The sequence below is a fragment of the Puma concolor genome, chromosome B3 (genome assembly GCF_028749965.1).
Source record: "Puma concolor isolate L17-30 chromosome B3, mPumCon1.1.hap2, whole genome shotgun sequence".
Lineage (NCBI taxonomy): Eukaryota > Metazoa > Chordata > Mammalia > Carnivora > Felidae > Puma > Puma concolor.
Genome location: NC_141672.1, coordinates 127,975,034 through 127,991,683, shown reverse-complemented (window position 1 = coordinate 127,991,683; position 16,650 = coordinate 127,975,034). Strand labels below are relative to the sequence as shown.

The window sequence follows — 16,650 nt, the reverse complement described above, 5'->3', positions numbered from 1 at the left end:
AATGAGCTTACTTTAAGCTTATACAAATATAACTTTTATGCGTGTGCCAGAATTTATAGGATATAGAAATAAAGCCTTCTTAGTACATTTCTTACTGTGTTTTACATAGAGCAGAAATACACTCCTAATTTATTTACTAAGACAGTTTTATACTAAATGTTTTGAACATACACATGTTCCTATTTTAATTGCCTTAGATATTGCTAGATTTTTTATTAAATATAATTTATTGTCAAATTGGTTTCCATACAACACCCAGTGCTCATCCCAACAGGTGCCGTCCTCAATGCCCATCACCCACAGATATTGCTAGATTTGATCAGATTGGAAATTAGTTCCTAACATTCAGTTCCCTGTATTTAGCAAAATTAGAATGACTGTGTAATAATAATATAATAAATAGGCTTGCACGGTGCCCTACATAAGGGGCCCTCAATATTTGAGCTGTACTAAGTTGGTAGAACATGTAAATAGCAATATGGTTTGATTTCAGGTGTTTGAGAAAGGTGCCTGCCACAGGTAGTGAGATTTCACCATTAAAATGTACTTCCTTGGGGGCACCTCGGTGGCTCACTCGATTAAGCAACCGAGTTCAGCTTGGGTCACGATCTCACGGTTCGTGGGTTTGAGCCCTGCATCGGGCTCTGTGCTGACAGCTCAGAGCCTGGAGCCTGCTTCCGATTCTGCACCTCCCCTGCTCGTGCTCTGTCCTTCTCTGTCTCTCAATAAATAAATAAATGTTAATAATAAAAAAAGAAGAATGTACTATTTAAAGACAAATATCACATCCCTTTCAGCCAACACCTCTACAGGAGTCAGAGTCACAAATCTCATGAGATTTATGGGCCTGGACTTGGCCCCATACCTGAGGCAAGGTAGGAGAGACCTCAGAAAAGGCAGGGGTGGGGATTTGTAATGAATGGAGAGGTGGAGAATTCCAAACATAAGCTTTGCCTTCTTCAGACCCACTCTGTTGAGCTGTCGTAGGTTCTCCAGCTTACTGTGAGAAGACTTTTTTTTTTTCTAGAATGTGGCAAAGGGCTGAAAGTTTTCTTGGCATAGACACACACACACACACACACACACACACACACACACACACACACACACGGTTAAGGAATGAAATAAATTGTAATGGGTTAAGCACTGGGTTAAGTAACACATGCAGTAGGATGGATTAAATAGTCTTGATGTAGCGGTGGCTTTATTTATTAAATAATTGTTATCATTTCTTAGATTTCAAAGCCCCATCACCCATGCAATGATATACCATTACTTTTTTGACAAATTCAGCCCAGTTCAGGGATTCTGATCTGATGATTACAATTTCAGTCTCATTTATGTGTTAATTATCTCTGATCCCTACCTTTGCATAACTACAGTGAATCTCTCTCTCTTTCTCTCTTCCCTTTCTGGTTTATGACCATGTGACAGTCTGAGTCTCATATGAGAATGGATATAGTGGTAATTTTGTGATTATCCCCATTTCTGTCTGATCCGCCTACTCCCATGAGGCACTTCCACTAAAGTAACAGTAGGCATGTAACTCCAGGCATGAGGCTGACCTGATCTGTGTGCTCCAGAGACTCCCTGAGACCTCCCAAGAGATGCCGTTGCAAGATGGTGAGGGCCCAGGATCCAACTCTTAACTTCTGTGAATGTTACTGGCCTCTGCACTAGCCAGAGAAGATCCTTTTCTGTTTCTCTCTGCCCCTGTTTGTTTAATCAAGAGTGGTGGTGATAGACAATAGCCAAAGTATGGAAAGAGCCCAAATGTCCATTGATGGATGAGTGGATAAAGAAAATGAGTGGATAAAGAAAATTTGATTGCTGAGTATTACTCAGCAATCAAAAAGAATGAAATCTTGCCATTTGCAACTACATGGATGGAACTGGAGGGTATTATGCTAAGTGAAATTAGTCGGTCAGAGAAAGACAAAAATCATACGACTTCACTCATATGAGGACTTTAACAGACAAAACACTTGAACATAAGGGAAGGGAAACAAAAATAATATAAAAACAGGGGGGACAAAACAAAGGAGACTCATAAATATGGAGAACAAACTGAGGGTTGCTGGAGGGGTTGTGGGAGGGGGGATGGGCTAAATGTGTAAGGGGCATTAAGGAATCTACTGAAATCATTGCTTCACTAGATACTAACTAATTTGCATGTAAATTTTAAAAAATAAAAACTAAGTTAAATCAAAAATAACATAAAATAAAATAAAAAAAAGAAAAGAAAAAAAAAGTGGTGGTGATAGGGTAACCTTGAGGGTTCCTAGAGAGTGGCCCCTGACCTGACACCATGGGGAGCCCTGGAGTATGGTAGGTCTTTGAACTTAACAAGTTGAAGCACAACACCTTATATTCTCAGCCATGAATGGTCTCTGTGGTTCTCAACAATTCCCACCTTGATAATGTATCTTTCAGATTTTAGACATAGCTTTGCACAAACCATTGAATAGACAGAGGTACAGTTTATTTGTTTTTGCTCTCAAGGACTCCATGACAACAGGAAAATGCACATTGGATACTTTATTTTTACACATTAACAAAACTCTTGGTCACCCTAAACTATTACAATGTGATCTTTGATATAATTGTGTACTTTTTGTCTTCACTGTGTTATTGTAAAACATAAAACGTTAAAACAGAAAACAAAAACCCATAAAAAAATGATGCTAATGACTCATTTCCAGTTCTTGTACCTCACAATTTTTTCTTCTCTCCCACTCCTTTTTTTCTTTTTTCATATTTGCTTTCTCTTTTCATTTTTCTTTCTTACCTAGTGGCTCACTGCTTTAGTCACCTATTGGTGGCACCCAAAGGCATTTCTTAGGCTACTTGGTGACCCTCAGAAATAAAAGAGATTGGAGAAACTTTTACTGATTAAGCAATTTATCTTGACTGGAATATTGTCACTTTCATCTGATGCTACTCCAACTAAAAACAACTTAAGTTTACTAACATATGCTAGCAAAATAATACTTTACGTTTACTGAATTAAATTTTAAATCTTAAGTCCAAACTGCCAAACATTTATGATGAAAACGTTTTCAGAAATTGATGATGTTAGATGACCAAGGTGGTATTCATCAGTGGTTTTGATTTAAAAATCAAAGAAACAAAACATGTTAGCATTGAGTTTCTGTGGAAGTTTTCTCTTGGTTAGCCTTCTGCTCTTCTGTTGTAATTCCAGACACAACCACTAAGTTACTTACACTGCTGGCGTGTCCAGATCTGTCTAGTGTGCCCTGAATGGCTTTAGCTTTCCTAGGATGGCCATGTAAACTTTTTGACCTTAAGGATGGAAATCCCATAGTTTGGTCTGGCTTCACAGACAGTAAATTTTCCTTTTCAGTTCTGTCAGTTACAGTTAGAGATAAATGAGAGATTTGAGGGACTATTTCAGAAACACAGTTTTCATCTTCAGTGTCTGTAAGTTGCTCTTTATGCTCGGCTTGCATTGCAGCTTCTGACACAATGTAAGGGATATCTGTACTTCGAGAACGTGTGATCTTTTGAACTTGATATTTCCATTCTGTCGTCCAGTGTTGAACTGTAGAGGGTCCTGCTGGGTCCATGATTGAACTGTATTCTGTACTCCTGTTGTTAACCCCGCTGACCAGTTTTCGTCCACGGGAATATACAAAGCTTCTGGACTTCATTGTTTTATAAGCACTGAACGTTTCATCAGGGCGATAGCGTGTCAATTTTGCTTCTTGTAGGGGATAGGAAATTGTGCCCTCTATCTGTGTTGTCTCCACTGTTAGCTGACGGTTCTGAAAATCTGATTTGTTCTGTCCATGCATAACATCTGTTTGATTTACACTTGGGGGAATGGTTTCTTCCCTTTTAGAGTCTGCCTGCTTTCCATCATCTTCGGCTGAGATCCCAATATCTGGACCTAATTTCAGCTCTGAAGAGTTCTTTATGTTGTCTACTGCAAGTTGACTGCAGTCAGGTGTTGCTGGTGGGCTTGTGCTGGGTAAAAGGTGAAGGCTATCTTGACGCTCTGGTACTAGATGCATTTTTGACTCCTTGTCTTCCTTCATTCGGAAGGAGCAGGCTTTCCTCCTGAATCCTGTCCCTGGTGGCATTGAGAGATCCTCGTACAGCAACTCCTCTCCGTTAAAATGATATCTGTACATGCTATAACCATCGGCGCTATTGATACTGCTTTGTCTTAGAAGGTAAGTTGCATCACATTCAGAAGAAGCTCGGGACCGCGCCTGGATCAGGTCGGACTTGTCAATTCCTGCGAGATTTTCAAGAGCATTCACCATCCTGTTCGACAGTTCTTCCAGTTGAGAAAGGCGAAGGTCCACAGTCTGTAGGGAAGTTTTCATAAAATTTTCTCTTTCGTTGATTTCTTCCAATCTCATTGACATATTTTCAACTCTGGTGAACATAAAGGAACATAAAAGTTAAGCTGAGATTAACTAAAAATTAAAAAGAAAAATACAATGTGATTAGTGTTATATGCTTTTCCAGGCTTTTGAGAATCATGGAGCTCACTGGGCATATTTTCAAACTTCATACTGCTTCATACTTCAAACTACTAAAAATGAGTATGAGCTCATATATGGATCTTGAGAAACTTAACAAAAGACCATGGGGGAAAGAATGGGGGAAAAAAAAGTTACACAGAGGGAGGGAGGTAAACCATAAGAGACTCTTAAATACAGAGAACAAACTGAGGGTTGATGTGGGTGGGGGAGAGGGGCAAATGGGTGATGGGCATTGAGGAGGGCACTTGTTGAGATGAGCGCTGGGTGTTATATGGAAGCCAATTTGACAATAAATTATATTAGAAAGAATAAAAATAAAAATGACTGCAAGAGCCTCAGAAAGTAATAGAAATACAGTTAACACATAGTGTATATACTACTTACCATTCATGGTTGTGTCTTACGTATTCATTAGTAAGTGCTTTCTGAGGTACTATTCTAGGCTGGTTTAATCCTCACAACAGCCTGAGATAGGCACTGTTATCAGCATCCCCATTGTACAAATGAGGAAATCGAGTCATAGTGTAAATAATTTGTCCAAGGTGAGCTGTGGAGCTGTACACGGTGTATCTCTAGCATCTGCTTCAGCTTTGGTCTCTTAGTGGGCATATCACATTGCCTCCGAGAATAAAAGAAGATACTAGCACTTAGATTTTTGAGGTTTGATTTAGCTGTCAGCAATTAATGGTTATGTTGACAAAAATAATTGAAATCCTTATTTGAAGTTCAGGGGATTCAGAAGATGAATTGTTCATAATTAGGTACAGATTATCAGATAGTTTACTCAAGGGACAAGAGGTCATTTAATTATCTGAAGAATACCACTAACTTTAAATTGTTTATTATATTTAACAGTTAGTGTTCCCTTAATGGGTTTTTTAAAAAAGATTGTGGTAGATTACAAATACCTGCTGCCAGATTTTTAACTCGTAGAAGATCAGGCAACAACTTATGAAATCAAAACCTGCTGGTATAGACTATGTTTTATATTTCAAGAATATGTACAGCATGAGGGTGCCTGGGTGGCTCAGTCAGTTAAGTGTTTGACTTTTGATTTCGCTCAGGTCATGATCTGACAGTTCGTGAGTTCGAGCCCCACATTAGGCTCTGTGCTGACAGGTTGGAGCTTGCTTGAGATTCTCTCTCCCTCTCTCTCTGCCCCTCCCCCACTTGTGTGCTTGCTCTCTCTCTCTCTCTCTTAAAGTAAAAACTTAAAAAAATAATATGTACAGTATGAATTTTTTCAACTGGTTCATGAAATTAATTCTAAGGGCAGTGGGTCATGCCCAGGACCTAGCACTGTCTTCTAAAAGTTGAATTTGCCCCCAGGACATGGTGAGGGTGGGCAGTAGGGATTGTGGCTCCCAATTGGAAGCCTCTGGGCCCTCTGAACCAGCAATATGGTGATCTGTTCCAGCAAGTTCATCCCTGGGTGGAGATCAACACTTTGGTCTGATGCTGTCATGCTTTGGTTTTTTCCCACCCTCTGATCTTTTCTTAGAAACACACAGGCAGTCTCCAGGGTCACTGAGTTTGCACTGAGTCTGTTTCTAGCAGGTCCTTGCTACCTTCTGTACATATCCTCATAAATCCTCTCACTGTTCTCCTTACTTTGCTCTTACCCACTTGCTGAGCGCCTGCTGCTCTTCTCTGCACTGAGTTTCTGCTCTCTGACTACATCTCCTGTGCTTTCCTCACTCCCAGCTACCTCTGCAGTTACCCTCCCTACATTCTTCCAGAACTGCTTTTGTTAATGCTGTGCTTCCGTTGGCCACTTTGACAGCTGCGCTCTGATGTGTGGGAGGGTCCTTGGCTATTCTGGACTTCTTTTTGTGGGGAAAAGACTATTTATATGTCCCCTAGGAAACCACATCATTTGAGCAGGAAGGGTCTGGCTTCCTGGAAATTTGCCACTAGGAGGACCAAATTCACTGTGTATGAGACGTCCTGACTCTCGTACCACAGACACTGCAGGTTCTAAAGGTTCTCACTCCTCTTGCATTTTGGCCACTGACAGAACTTTTGGTATTTACGTTACTTCAAGTAAGACTCGGTTTTCTCTGTTAAATGTATGTCTCCTTGCTCGCTTCAAATCTGTTATCATTGATGAATCCTTTTGTGTTAAAATCCACAATCTCCTCTGTAAAGTCAAACTTGAGATCCTTTAACAAATACTACATTAAGAGCTAATACAGCTGCACAAACTTTGAAAAATACGCACTGGCAAAATATAGACACGTAACTTTCCTCTCAAATCTTTTATAATTCTCTGCCTATGTTTTGCTTGTATTGCCTAATTCAGATAACACCATTGCCAGCCACTCATACATAAAAGGGAAACTTGCTGTTTGAGACAATATGGATGGACCTAGAGGGTGTTATGCTAAATGAAGTAAGTCGGACGGAGAAAGATAAATATCATATGATTTCACTTATATATAGAATCTAAAAACAAAACATGTGAACAAACAATAAAGCAGAAACAGACCCCTACATAGAGAGAACAAACTGTGGTGTTACCAGAGGGGAGGAGGAAGGAGGATGGGCAAAATGGGTGAAGGACAGGAGGAGGTAAAGAGTGAATAAGTCAAGGAGATGAAAGGTACTGCATAGGAATATAGTCAGTGGTAGTATACTAGTGTTGTGTAATGACAGATGGTAACTACACTGTGGTGAGCTACAGAGTTGTCAAATCACCATTGTGCACCTAACACTAATGTAACATTGTGTGTCAACTACACTTCAACAAAAAAATATAAAGGAGGCCTCTGAGTATTTAGTCTCCCTTACAGTAACTCTGCGTTCCTACTTCTCTAACCCCTTGCCCCCTGCACTGAATAAATTACCAAGCTCTGGGGTAGGACTCCCCTGTAGGTGTCTTTAAATATCCTGGCATCCCTACTGCCACTCCCTTAGTTCAAACTGTGGAAGAAACAATGTTTCACGATGTGGCTCCGATTAAGGAAAAATTAATAGATACTTATTTCAGGCTTGTAAACAACTGCAGCATTTTGGAGACAACAGTTTAAACAGCTATCCCACATCAAGGGGCGGCTATACCAAATCAAGGTGTGCTGTATTGAGTTTTTATAGTATGTCTGAAAAGGAGAAAGAAAAGAAATGAGCTTAAGTTCACTTGTATCTGAAATGATAAACAAAAAGGGTGGATAATAAACTATCTCCTGTGTTAGCTATACTTTGTGACTTCCCACAGTTACTTAAGACTTTTCCAGACCTTAGCATCCCTATAAAGAGTGATTTCCATTTCAGATGGGGAAAGACAGGCTAGCTAGGAAACACTTTGACAAGAGTCCCATATCTGTTGACACGCTGAGTAGCAGAAAAACAAACGAGAGAAGTCTGTCATTTCTGATAGAGCTCGTAGCAAGATATGAACTTTCTTACTCTCTTAAGTCTTAATTTTGCTTTCCTTTCTGCACAGAGCGAAATATTTTTCAGCACAGCACAGAATACAAAGGTATTCTGAGGCTAAGTGATTTGCTTTTTTTTTTTAATTTATTTTTTTAATTTACATCCAACTAGTTAGCATATAGTGCAATAATGATTTCAGGAGTAGATTCCTTAATGCCCCTTACCCATTTAGCCCATCTCCCCTCCCACAACCCCTCCAGTAACCCTCAGTTTGTTCTCCATATTTCAGAGTCTCTTATGTTTTGTCCCCTTCCCTGTTTTTACATTATTTTTGCTTCCCTTAATGTTCATCTGTTTTGTATCTTAAAGTCCTCATATGAGTGAAGTCATATGATATTTGTATTTCTCTGATCTTTTTTTTTTAAGTTTATTTATTTTGAGAGAGACAGAGACAGTGTGAGTGGGGGAGAGGTAGAAGAGGAGCGAGCGAGCGAGTGAGCGAGTGAGAGAGAGAGAGAGAGAGAGAGACTCCTAAGCAGGCTTGGTGCTTCCAATGCAGAGCCCGATGTGGCGCTCGAACTTAATGAAACTCCAAGATCTTGACCTGACATGAAACCAAACCATTTAAGCCACCCAGGCACCCATGATTTGCTCTTAAAGACATATTTCTCACCTGACATATTTCTAATTTCATATCTAAAAATTTTTTTCTTTTAGAAATTTTCAGGCAGTAAACTATTTTTTTCTTCTGGTATTCAGTTGTATGAATCACCCGTTGTGTGACTTTAGGATGTAAAATGTGTTGATTTGATACATTTACATATGACAACGTGATTGCCACTGTAATGTTATCTGACACCTTTCTAATGTCACATAATTATCATTTATTTTTTGTGGTGGGAACAATCAAGATCTAGTTGTTTTTGCAATGCTTAAATTTATAATACAGTATCGTTGACTATAACCACTGTGTGGTACTTTAGATCTCCGGGACTTACTGGTTACAAGTTTGTGCCCTTAAACAACACGTCCTCAATTCCCGTGGTAACCCCTGGTAGCCACTTTTCTACTTTCTGTTTTTATGAGTTTGGCTTTTTCAGATCCCACATATATGCGATCATACAGAATTTCTCTTTCTCTGTCTGACTTATTGCACTTAGGCATAATGCCCTCAAGGTCCATCCATGTTGTCACAAATGTCAGGGTTTCCTTCTTTCTCATGGTTACATAATATTCCATTGTGTGTGTAAACCATGTCTTCTTTATCCATTCATCTGTTGGTAGACACTTGGGTTGTTTCCATATCTTGGGTATTTCAAATCGTGCTGCAATAAACACGGAAGTGCATATATCTCTTGGATATTCTGTTTTCATTTCTTTCAGATATATATCCAGGAATAGAATTCCTGGACCATCTGGTTGTTTTATTTTTAAATTTTTGAGGAGCCTGCATATTGTATTTCATAGTGGCTATACCAATAAGTTTTCGTCTCTCTAGGATAAATAGGAGTGGAATTGCTGGTTCATACAGTGAATGCATGTTTAACTTTATAAGAAGCTGCCAAACCATTGTTTAGAGTGGCTGCACCATTTTATAATCCCAGCAGCCGTGTAGGAGAGTTCCAGAAGCTCGGTGTCTTTGCTAGCACTTGGTATTGTCAGTATGTTTCTGTTTTAACTATTGTAATTTGTGTGTACAATTATCTCATCATGTTTTTTTAAAAATTAAAAAAAATTTTTTTTTATTTGAGAGGGAGAGAGAGAGAGTTGGGGAGAGAGGCAGAGAGAGAGAGAATCTTAAACAGGCTCCCCTCTCTGTGCAAAGCCCAACTTGGGGCTTGATCCCATGACCCTGGGATCATGACCCGAGCCGAAATCAGGAGTCATATGCTCAACTGACTGAGCCACCCAGGCACCCCTCATCACCATCACTCCTCATTTAATTTGCATTTCACTAATAGATAATAATATTGAGCATCTTTTTATGCACTTATTTGCCAAACTTAAGTCCTCTCTGGTATACCTATTCTCATATTTTGCCCATTTTAATAATTGGGTCGCTTTCTCCCATATTACTGAGTTTTGAAGTTTAGAAGAGTTATAGAAGTTGAAGTTCCAGAAGTTTAAGACTTCTAAGTATGTTGTTCAATAACAGTGGTAGAGTGGACATCCTTTGTTCTCAATTTTAAGGAGAAACCATTCAGTCTTCCACCATGTCAGCTGTGGGTTTTTTTTTTTTTTTTTTTTTTTTTTTTTTTTTGGTAAATGCCATTTATTAGATTGAGGAAGTTCCTCTCTGTTCCTAGTTTGCTGAGAGGTTTTCATTTTTTAAACTTTTATTCTTTTTTTCTTTCTTTTTTTTTTAAATCATGAATGGATGTTGAAATTTGTGGAAATGTTTTTTTCTTCACCAGTTGATATTATCATAGGTTTTCTTTAAACTGTTAGTACAGTGGATTACATGGATTTCCAAGTGTTGAACAGCCTTTCATTCCTAGGACAAACTCTACTTGGTTGTGACTAGACTCAACTTGCTAATATTTGTTGTGAAGTTTTATATCTATAATCATAAGGGCTATTGACCTATAGTTTTCTTCTTTGGTTCTGTCTTTGATTTTTGTATCAGGGTCATGCTGGCCTCAGAAATAAGTTGGGAAATGACTATATCATTTACTATAGATGTTATATTGGTTGTTCTAGGGACTACAAAGTAGATAGTAACATTTCACAGTCTACTTAGCATCAATATTTTACCACTTCAATTGGACTTAAAAACATTACCACAATATAGGTCCATTTTCTGCCTACCTTTTTATGCTTTGGTTGTCTTAGATATTACACAGACATATATTGAAAACCCCAACATTCCTTCATTCCTGATGTTCCAAGTTTACTTCTGGTATATGTTCTTCTGTCTGAAGGGGTTCTTTAAAAATTGTTATTATTTTATTTTTTTATTAAATTTTTAAAATGTTTAGTTATTTTTGAGAGAGAGAGGCAGAGTGTGAGTGGAAGAGGGGCAGAGAGAGAGGGAGACACGGAATCTGAAACAAGCTGTCAGCAGAGAACCCGACATGGGGCTTGGACTCATGAACTGCGAGATCATGACCTAGGCCAAAGTTGGACACTTAACTGACTGGGTCACCCAGGCACCCCTCTGAAGAGTTTCTTGCAGTAATTTTTTTAGAGCCCAACTGCTAACAATGAATTTTCTAAGAAGGTCTTTGTTACATATTCATTCCTGAAGAATTTTTGTTGGATATAGAATTTGGAGGTTGACTATTCTTCTTGTCAGCTTTAAGAACACGATACTACTTTCTCCTGGCCTTCTTGGTTTCTTGTGAGAAATCTGCTGTTATTTAAATACCTGTTCCCCATGGGCGCCTGGGTGGCACAGTCGGTAAAGCGTTCGACTTCAGCCAGGTCACAATCTCGCGGTCCGTGAGTTCGAGCCCCGCGTCGGGCTCTGGGCTGATGGCTCAGAGCCTGGAGCCTGTTTCCGATTCTGTGTCTCCCTCTCTCTCTGCCCCTCCCCCATTCATGCTCTGTCTCTCTCTGTCCCAAAAATAAATAAACGTTGAAAAAAAATTAAAAAAAATAAATAAATACCTGTTCCCCTATAAGTAATGTGTCGTTTTTCTCTGACTGCTATAAATTTTTTTTTTTTTTGTCTTTTGTCTTCAAAATATGTACCTGGGTGTGGATTTCTTTGAGTTATTCCTGTTTGGTGTTTGCTAAATTTCTTTAATCTGTAGGTTTATGTCTTTTGCTCAATTTGGGAATTTTTCAGTTAATATTTCTTTAAATATTGTTTTCTGCATTACATTTTTTCTCTTCTCCTACTCAGGTTCTGATGGCACAGTGTTACACTTTTGAGCTGTTGCTCAAATTAGGTAATTACTACCTATATATATCTTCACGTTTACAGATTCCTTCCTCTGTATCTCTGTTATGCTATTGAGCCTATCCAGTGAAATTTTAATATCATTTATTATAGTTTTCAGTTCTAAATCTTTCATTGGTTTTTCTTTATATCTTCTATTTTCTAAGACTTTCTATTTTTCCATGAGTTTCAACTTTCTTTGCAATTTTGTTCAAGCATTTTTATAATAGTTGCTTTAAAGTATGTCAAATGTCCCGACATTTACTGATTTTTCCCTCATATTTCTTCATACTCTAAATTATTTTAGTTGACATTGTGAACATTTTTAAATTTTAATATATTTTTTTGAGGGGTGGGAGGGGCAGAGAGAATGAGAGACAGAGGATCTGAAGAGGGCTCTGCACTGATAGCAGAGAGCCAGACATGGGGCTCAAACTAAACGGTGAGATCATGACCTGAGCTGAGGTCAGACGCTTAACCAACTGAGCCACCCAGGCACCCCCAGTGGACATTTTGAATACTACATCATGTGACAGTCTTGTTTAAATCCCATGGAGAGTGTTGATATTTTTCTTTTAGTAAATGACTGACCTCATTAGGCTTAAGCTGCAAGTTCCAACATGATTTTTGTGGACTGTGATTCCAATTTCAGTTCGATTTGCAAAGCTTTTGCAGTGCTTTTGGCATCTGTACTGTGTGTGTGCAGCCCAGTGATCAGTTTGGGACCTTCGTAGTGGTCCATTCATTATTAGTTCAGTACTCAATGCCTTTGAGATCTTTCTTCTTTTTTAATATAGGCATTCGCTGTTATTCACTGTTCTGAGCACCACTTTTGCTGCATCCTATATGTTTTGGTTATGCTTTCATTTTAATTCATTTTGTGCTTTCATTTTAATTCACTTTGAAGTATTTTCTTTCTCTTTAAAACATTTTTGGGGGCACCTGGGTGGCTCAGTCGGTTAGGTGTCTGACTTTGGCTCGGATCATGATCTCATGGTTCATGAGTTCGAGCCCCTTACCGGGCTGTGTGTTGACAGCTTGGAGCCTGGAGCCTGCTTGGGATTCTGTGTCTCCCTCTCTCTCTCTGTTCTTCCCCTGCTCACGTTCTGTCTCTCTCTGTCTCAAAAATAAATAAACATTAAAAAAAAAAAACATTTTTGAATTGTGGTAAAATACATAATGTAAAATTTACCATCTTAATGATTTTTAGGTGTATAGTTCAGTGGCATTTAGTACACTCAGACTGTTGTGCATCCTCAAAGTACTTTCTAATTTCTCTTGTAATTTCTTCTCTGACTTACCAGTTATTTAAGAGTGTATTGTTTAATTTTCACAAATTTCACATATTTCAAAATTTCCTTTTGTTATTAATTTATCATTTTATTTCATTGTGGTCAGAGTACACATTTTGTATAATTTCAATTTTTTAAAGATTTGTTGAGATTTGTTATATGGCCTAACATATGGTCTCTCCTGCATAATGTTCCATGTGCTCTTGAGAAGAATGTGTATCCTGCTATTGTTGAGTTAAGTGTTCTGCTGGGTTGAGTTGGCATGTAGTATTATTCAAGTCTTTTATTTTTTGATACCTTCTATCTACTTGTTCTATTATTAAAGTAAGTGAGATATTAGAGTCCCCAACTATTATTGTAGAACTGCTTATTTCTCCCTTCAATTCTGTAAGTTTTTGCTTCATATATTATGAGGCTGTGCTATTACATGCATAAATGTTTATAATTATATCTTGATAGATGGACTATTTTATCATACTACAATGTCCTTCTTTTTCTCTAATAACAATTTTTAAAAATGTTTGTTTATTTTGAGAGAGAGTGTAAATAGGGGAGGGGCAGAAAGAGAGAGAGGGAAAGAGAGAATCACAAGCAGACTCCATGCTCTCAGCACAGAGCCCGGCATGGGATCCTGACCTGAGATCCACAACCCTAACCTGAGCCAAAATCAAGAGTTGAACGCTTAACCGACTGAGCCACCCAGATATTCCTCTAATAATTTTTGTCCTAAAATCTATTTTCTCTGATATTAGTATAACAACCACAGTTCTCTTTTGATTACTGTTCATGTGAAGTATCTTTTCCCATCTTTTTATTTCCAAACTCTTTGTGTCTTTGAATCTGGAGTGAATCTCTGTAGAGAGAATGCGGTTAGATTATATTTTTGGAAATATACAGGCTTACAGCCTTTGTGTTTTAATTGGAGAGTTTAATCCATTTATATTTAATATGGCTATGATAAGGAAGAATTTACCTCTACCATTTTACTATTTGTTTTCTACATGTCTTTTGTCTTTTTTTTGTTCCTCAATTCCCCCATTACTATCTTCGTCTGTATTAAATAGACATTTTCTAGTGTACCATTTCAATTCCCTTGTCATTTCTTTTATTATATATTTTTCAGTTTTCTTAGTGGTTGTCCTAGAGATTACATGTCAATCAAATTCAGATGAAGATCAATTTAATTTCAATAGTATATAAAAATTTGCTCTTTCAAAGTTCATTCCTTCCTCCTCTACTTTATGCTGTTGTCACAGATTTATATCTTTATATGTTGTGTGCCCATCAACAAAGACTTATAATTATTGCTTTATGCAGCTATCTTTTAAAATTTTAAAGAAAACAAAAAGTAGTTACAAACAAAAAATACATTTATAATGTCTTTTATACTCATGTATGTAGTTACCTTTACTGGTGCTCTTTATTTCTTCATGTAGATTTTAGTTACTGTCTGTTGTCCTTTCATTTCTGCCCAAAAGGACTTCTTTAGTATCTCTCTCAGGGCAAGTCTAGTAGTAACAGATTCTTTCAGTTTTTGCTATCTTGGAATATCTTAATTTCTCCTTCAGTTTTTGAAAGACTGTGGTGTTGGATACAGTATTCTCAGTTGATAGTCTTTTTCTTTCAGCATTTTGAATATGTCACCCCACTGCCTACTGGCTCCCTGATTTCTGATGAGAGGTCAGCCTTTTATTTTATTGAGCATGCTTTGTGCATGATGAGTTGCTTCTCTCTTGCTGATTTCAGGATTTTTTTCCTTTGGCTTATGACAATTTGACTATGATTTGAATAAATGTAAATGTTTTTGAGTTTATTTTACTTGGAGTTCACTGAACTTCATGGAGGTGTAGATTCAGATTTTTCATTAAATTTGGGAAGTTTTTGGCCTTTATTTCTTCAGATATTTTCTGCTACTTTCCCTTTTGTCTCCTGCAGCTCTCATTGTGTGTATGCTGTTGTGCTTATGGCCTTTCACAGATCTCCAAGACTGTTCATTTTTATATATTTCTGTTCCTTGGAATGGATAGTCTCAATTGACTTATCTTCAAGTTTACTGATTCCTTCTTCTGCCTGTTCAAATCTGATTTTGAGCCCCTAAAGTAAAATTTTCATTTCAGTTGTACTTTAGAAGTCCAGAATTTCTGTTTGGTTTTTCTTCTTCTTTTTAAATATAATTTCTATCACTTTATTCCTATTCTGTATATGGTGAGACAGCATTCTCATAATTTCCTGTAGATCTTTAGAAATGTTTTTCTTCAGCTCTTTGAATGTGTTTACAATAACTGATTTAAAGTCTTTGTTAGAAAGTCCAACATCTGGGATTCCTTGAGGCCAGTTTCTTTGATTGTCTTTTCCCTAGGTGGACCTAGGTGGACCATGCTTTCTTATTTTGTTGCATGTCTATTTAAAACTGGGAATTTTGAGTAATATAGTGTAGCAGCTCTGGAAGTCAGATTCTCTTCTCCACAGAGTTTGTTATTGTTGCTTCGTATTGTAGTAGTTGTTGCTTATTTAGTGATTTTTCTGAAATGATTCTGCAAAGCCTATATTCTTTGTTGTGTGTGGCCACTGAAATCCTCCCCTGTTAGCTCAGTGGTCAGCTAATGACTGAACAGAGATCTCCTTAGATTCTGGACTAAAAAGACCTCCTAGTCTTTGCTTAGGGGCTCTATGCATGCACATCTTTAACACCCAGCCAGAATTTACATCTTTCTCTTAGCTTCTGGTTTTCACAGAGCCTTTAGGTCAGCTAGAATTGGAATCTTTCTCCCTTGTCAGGTATTCTCTGAGCATGTGCATAGCCCTATGCATGCATATGGCTTTCTAGATTCCCAGGAATATGTCAGAGCTTTTGAAAGCCCTATGGACATCTCATTTCTCAGCCTTTTCTCTGGAGATTTTTGGTTAGGCGCATTTGCCTCAATTCTGTTATTTATCACCTTGGGGAATAGGGACTAAAATACTTGTCTGTAAATATTTTTGACAAATGCCCTCTCCCCATCCTCACCCCTGGCTACTAGTTTTAGCCCTGAGGTAGTTTCAAGTCAGGGGAAATTAAGACAAGTCTTTTGAGCCAGTCTTTCAGGAAGCCACCAGACAGGTTAAAACAGGTAATTACAATTCTTTGTGGATGAGGTCCTTTCTGCTTCCACTGGTACCAGGAATTCAGGCTGTTATTTTCATGACTGCCACTGAACTGAGGAGTGGGGGATGGAACTAGGTAATTGAAATGCCACAAAGCTCACTTAAAAAAAAAAGGATTCAGTAATGTTTCTTGAATAAGCACTCCACAAATTGTTGCAAGCCATTGGTTCATTTCCATCTTTCTAAAAAGGTTGATTCTGAAAGTTTTGCCAGTTTTGTTGTTACTTTTATGGAGAGATGGATTCCCAGAGTTCCTTACTCTACCTTTTTTTTGGTGAACTTTGTCTCCCTCAATACTTTTGGTATGCTAATAAGGCGCAGAACCACACACAGACACACAGACACACATACACACACATACAAATACACAGTTTGGTAGCGAGCTCCAAAGTTCATTAGCAACTTCATGGTATTACTTTCCCAAGTCCAGCCCTCTCTACAGTCT

At 38.0% G+C, this 16,650-nt stretch overlaps 1 protein-coding gene across 2 annotated transcripts in view; it reads right to left on the bottom strand.

The window, feature by feature from the left end:
* Positions 1-2,460: 2,460 nt before the first annotated feature.
* The window catches only part of TRPM1 (transient receptor potential cation channel subfamily M member 1), a 142,656-nt gene continuing 128,466 nt past the window's right edge, over positions 2,461-16,650 (bottom strand). For both annotated transcript variants that reach the window (XM_086711359.1, XM_086711360.1), the window contains one exon: positions 2,461-4,404. In XM_086711359.1, the coding sequence (XP_086567485.1) occupies positions 3,138-4,404 (1,267 nt within the window). In that variant the 3' untranslated portion in view covers positions 2,461-3,137. The remainder of the gene's footprint in view (positions 4,405-16,650) is intronic.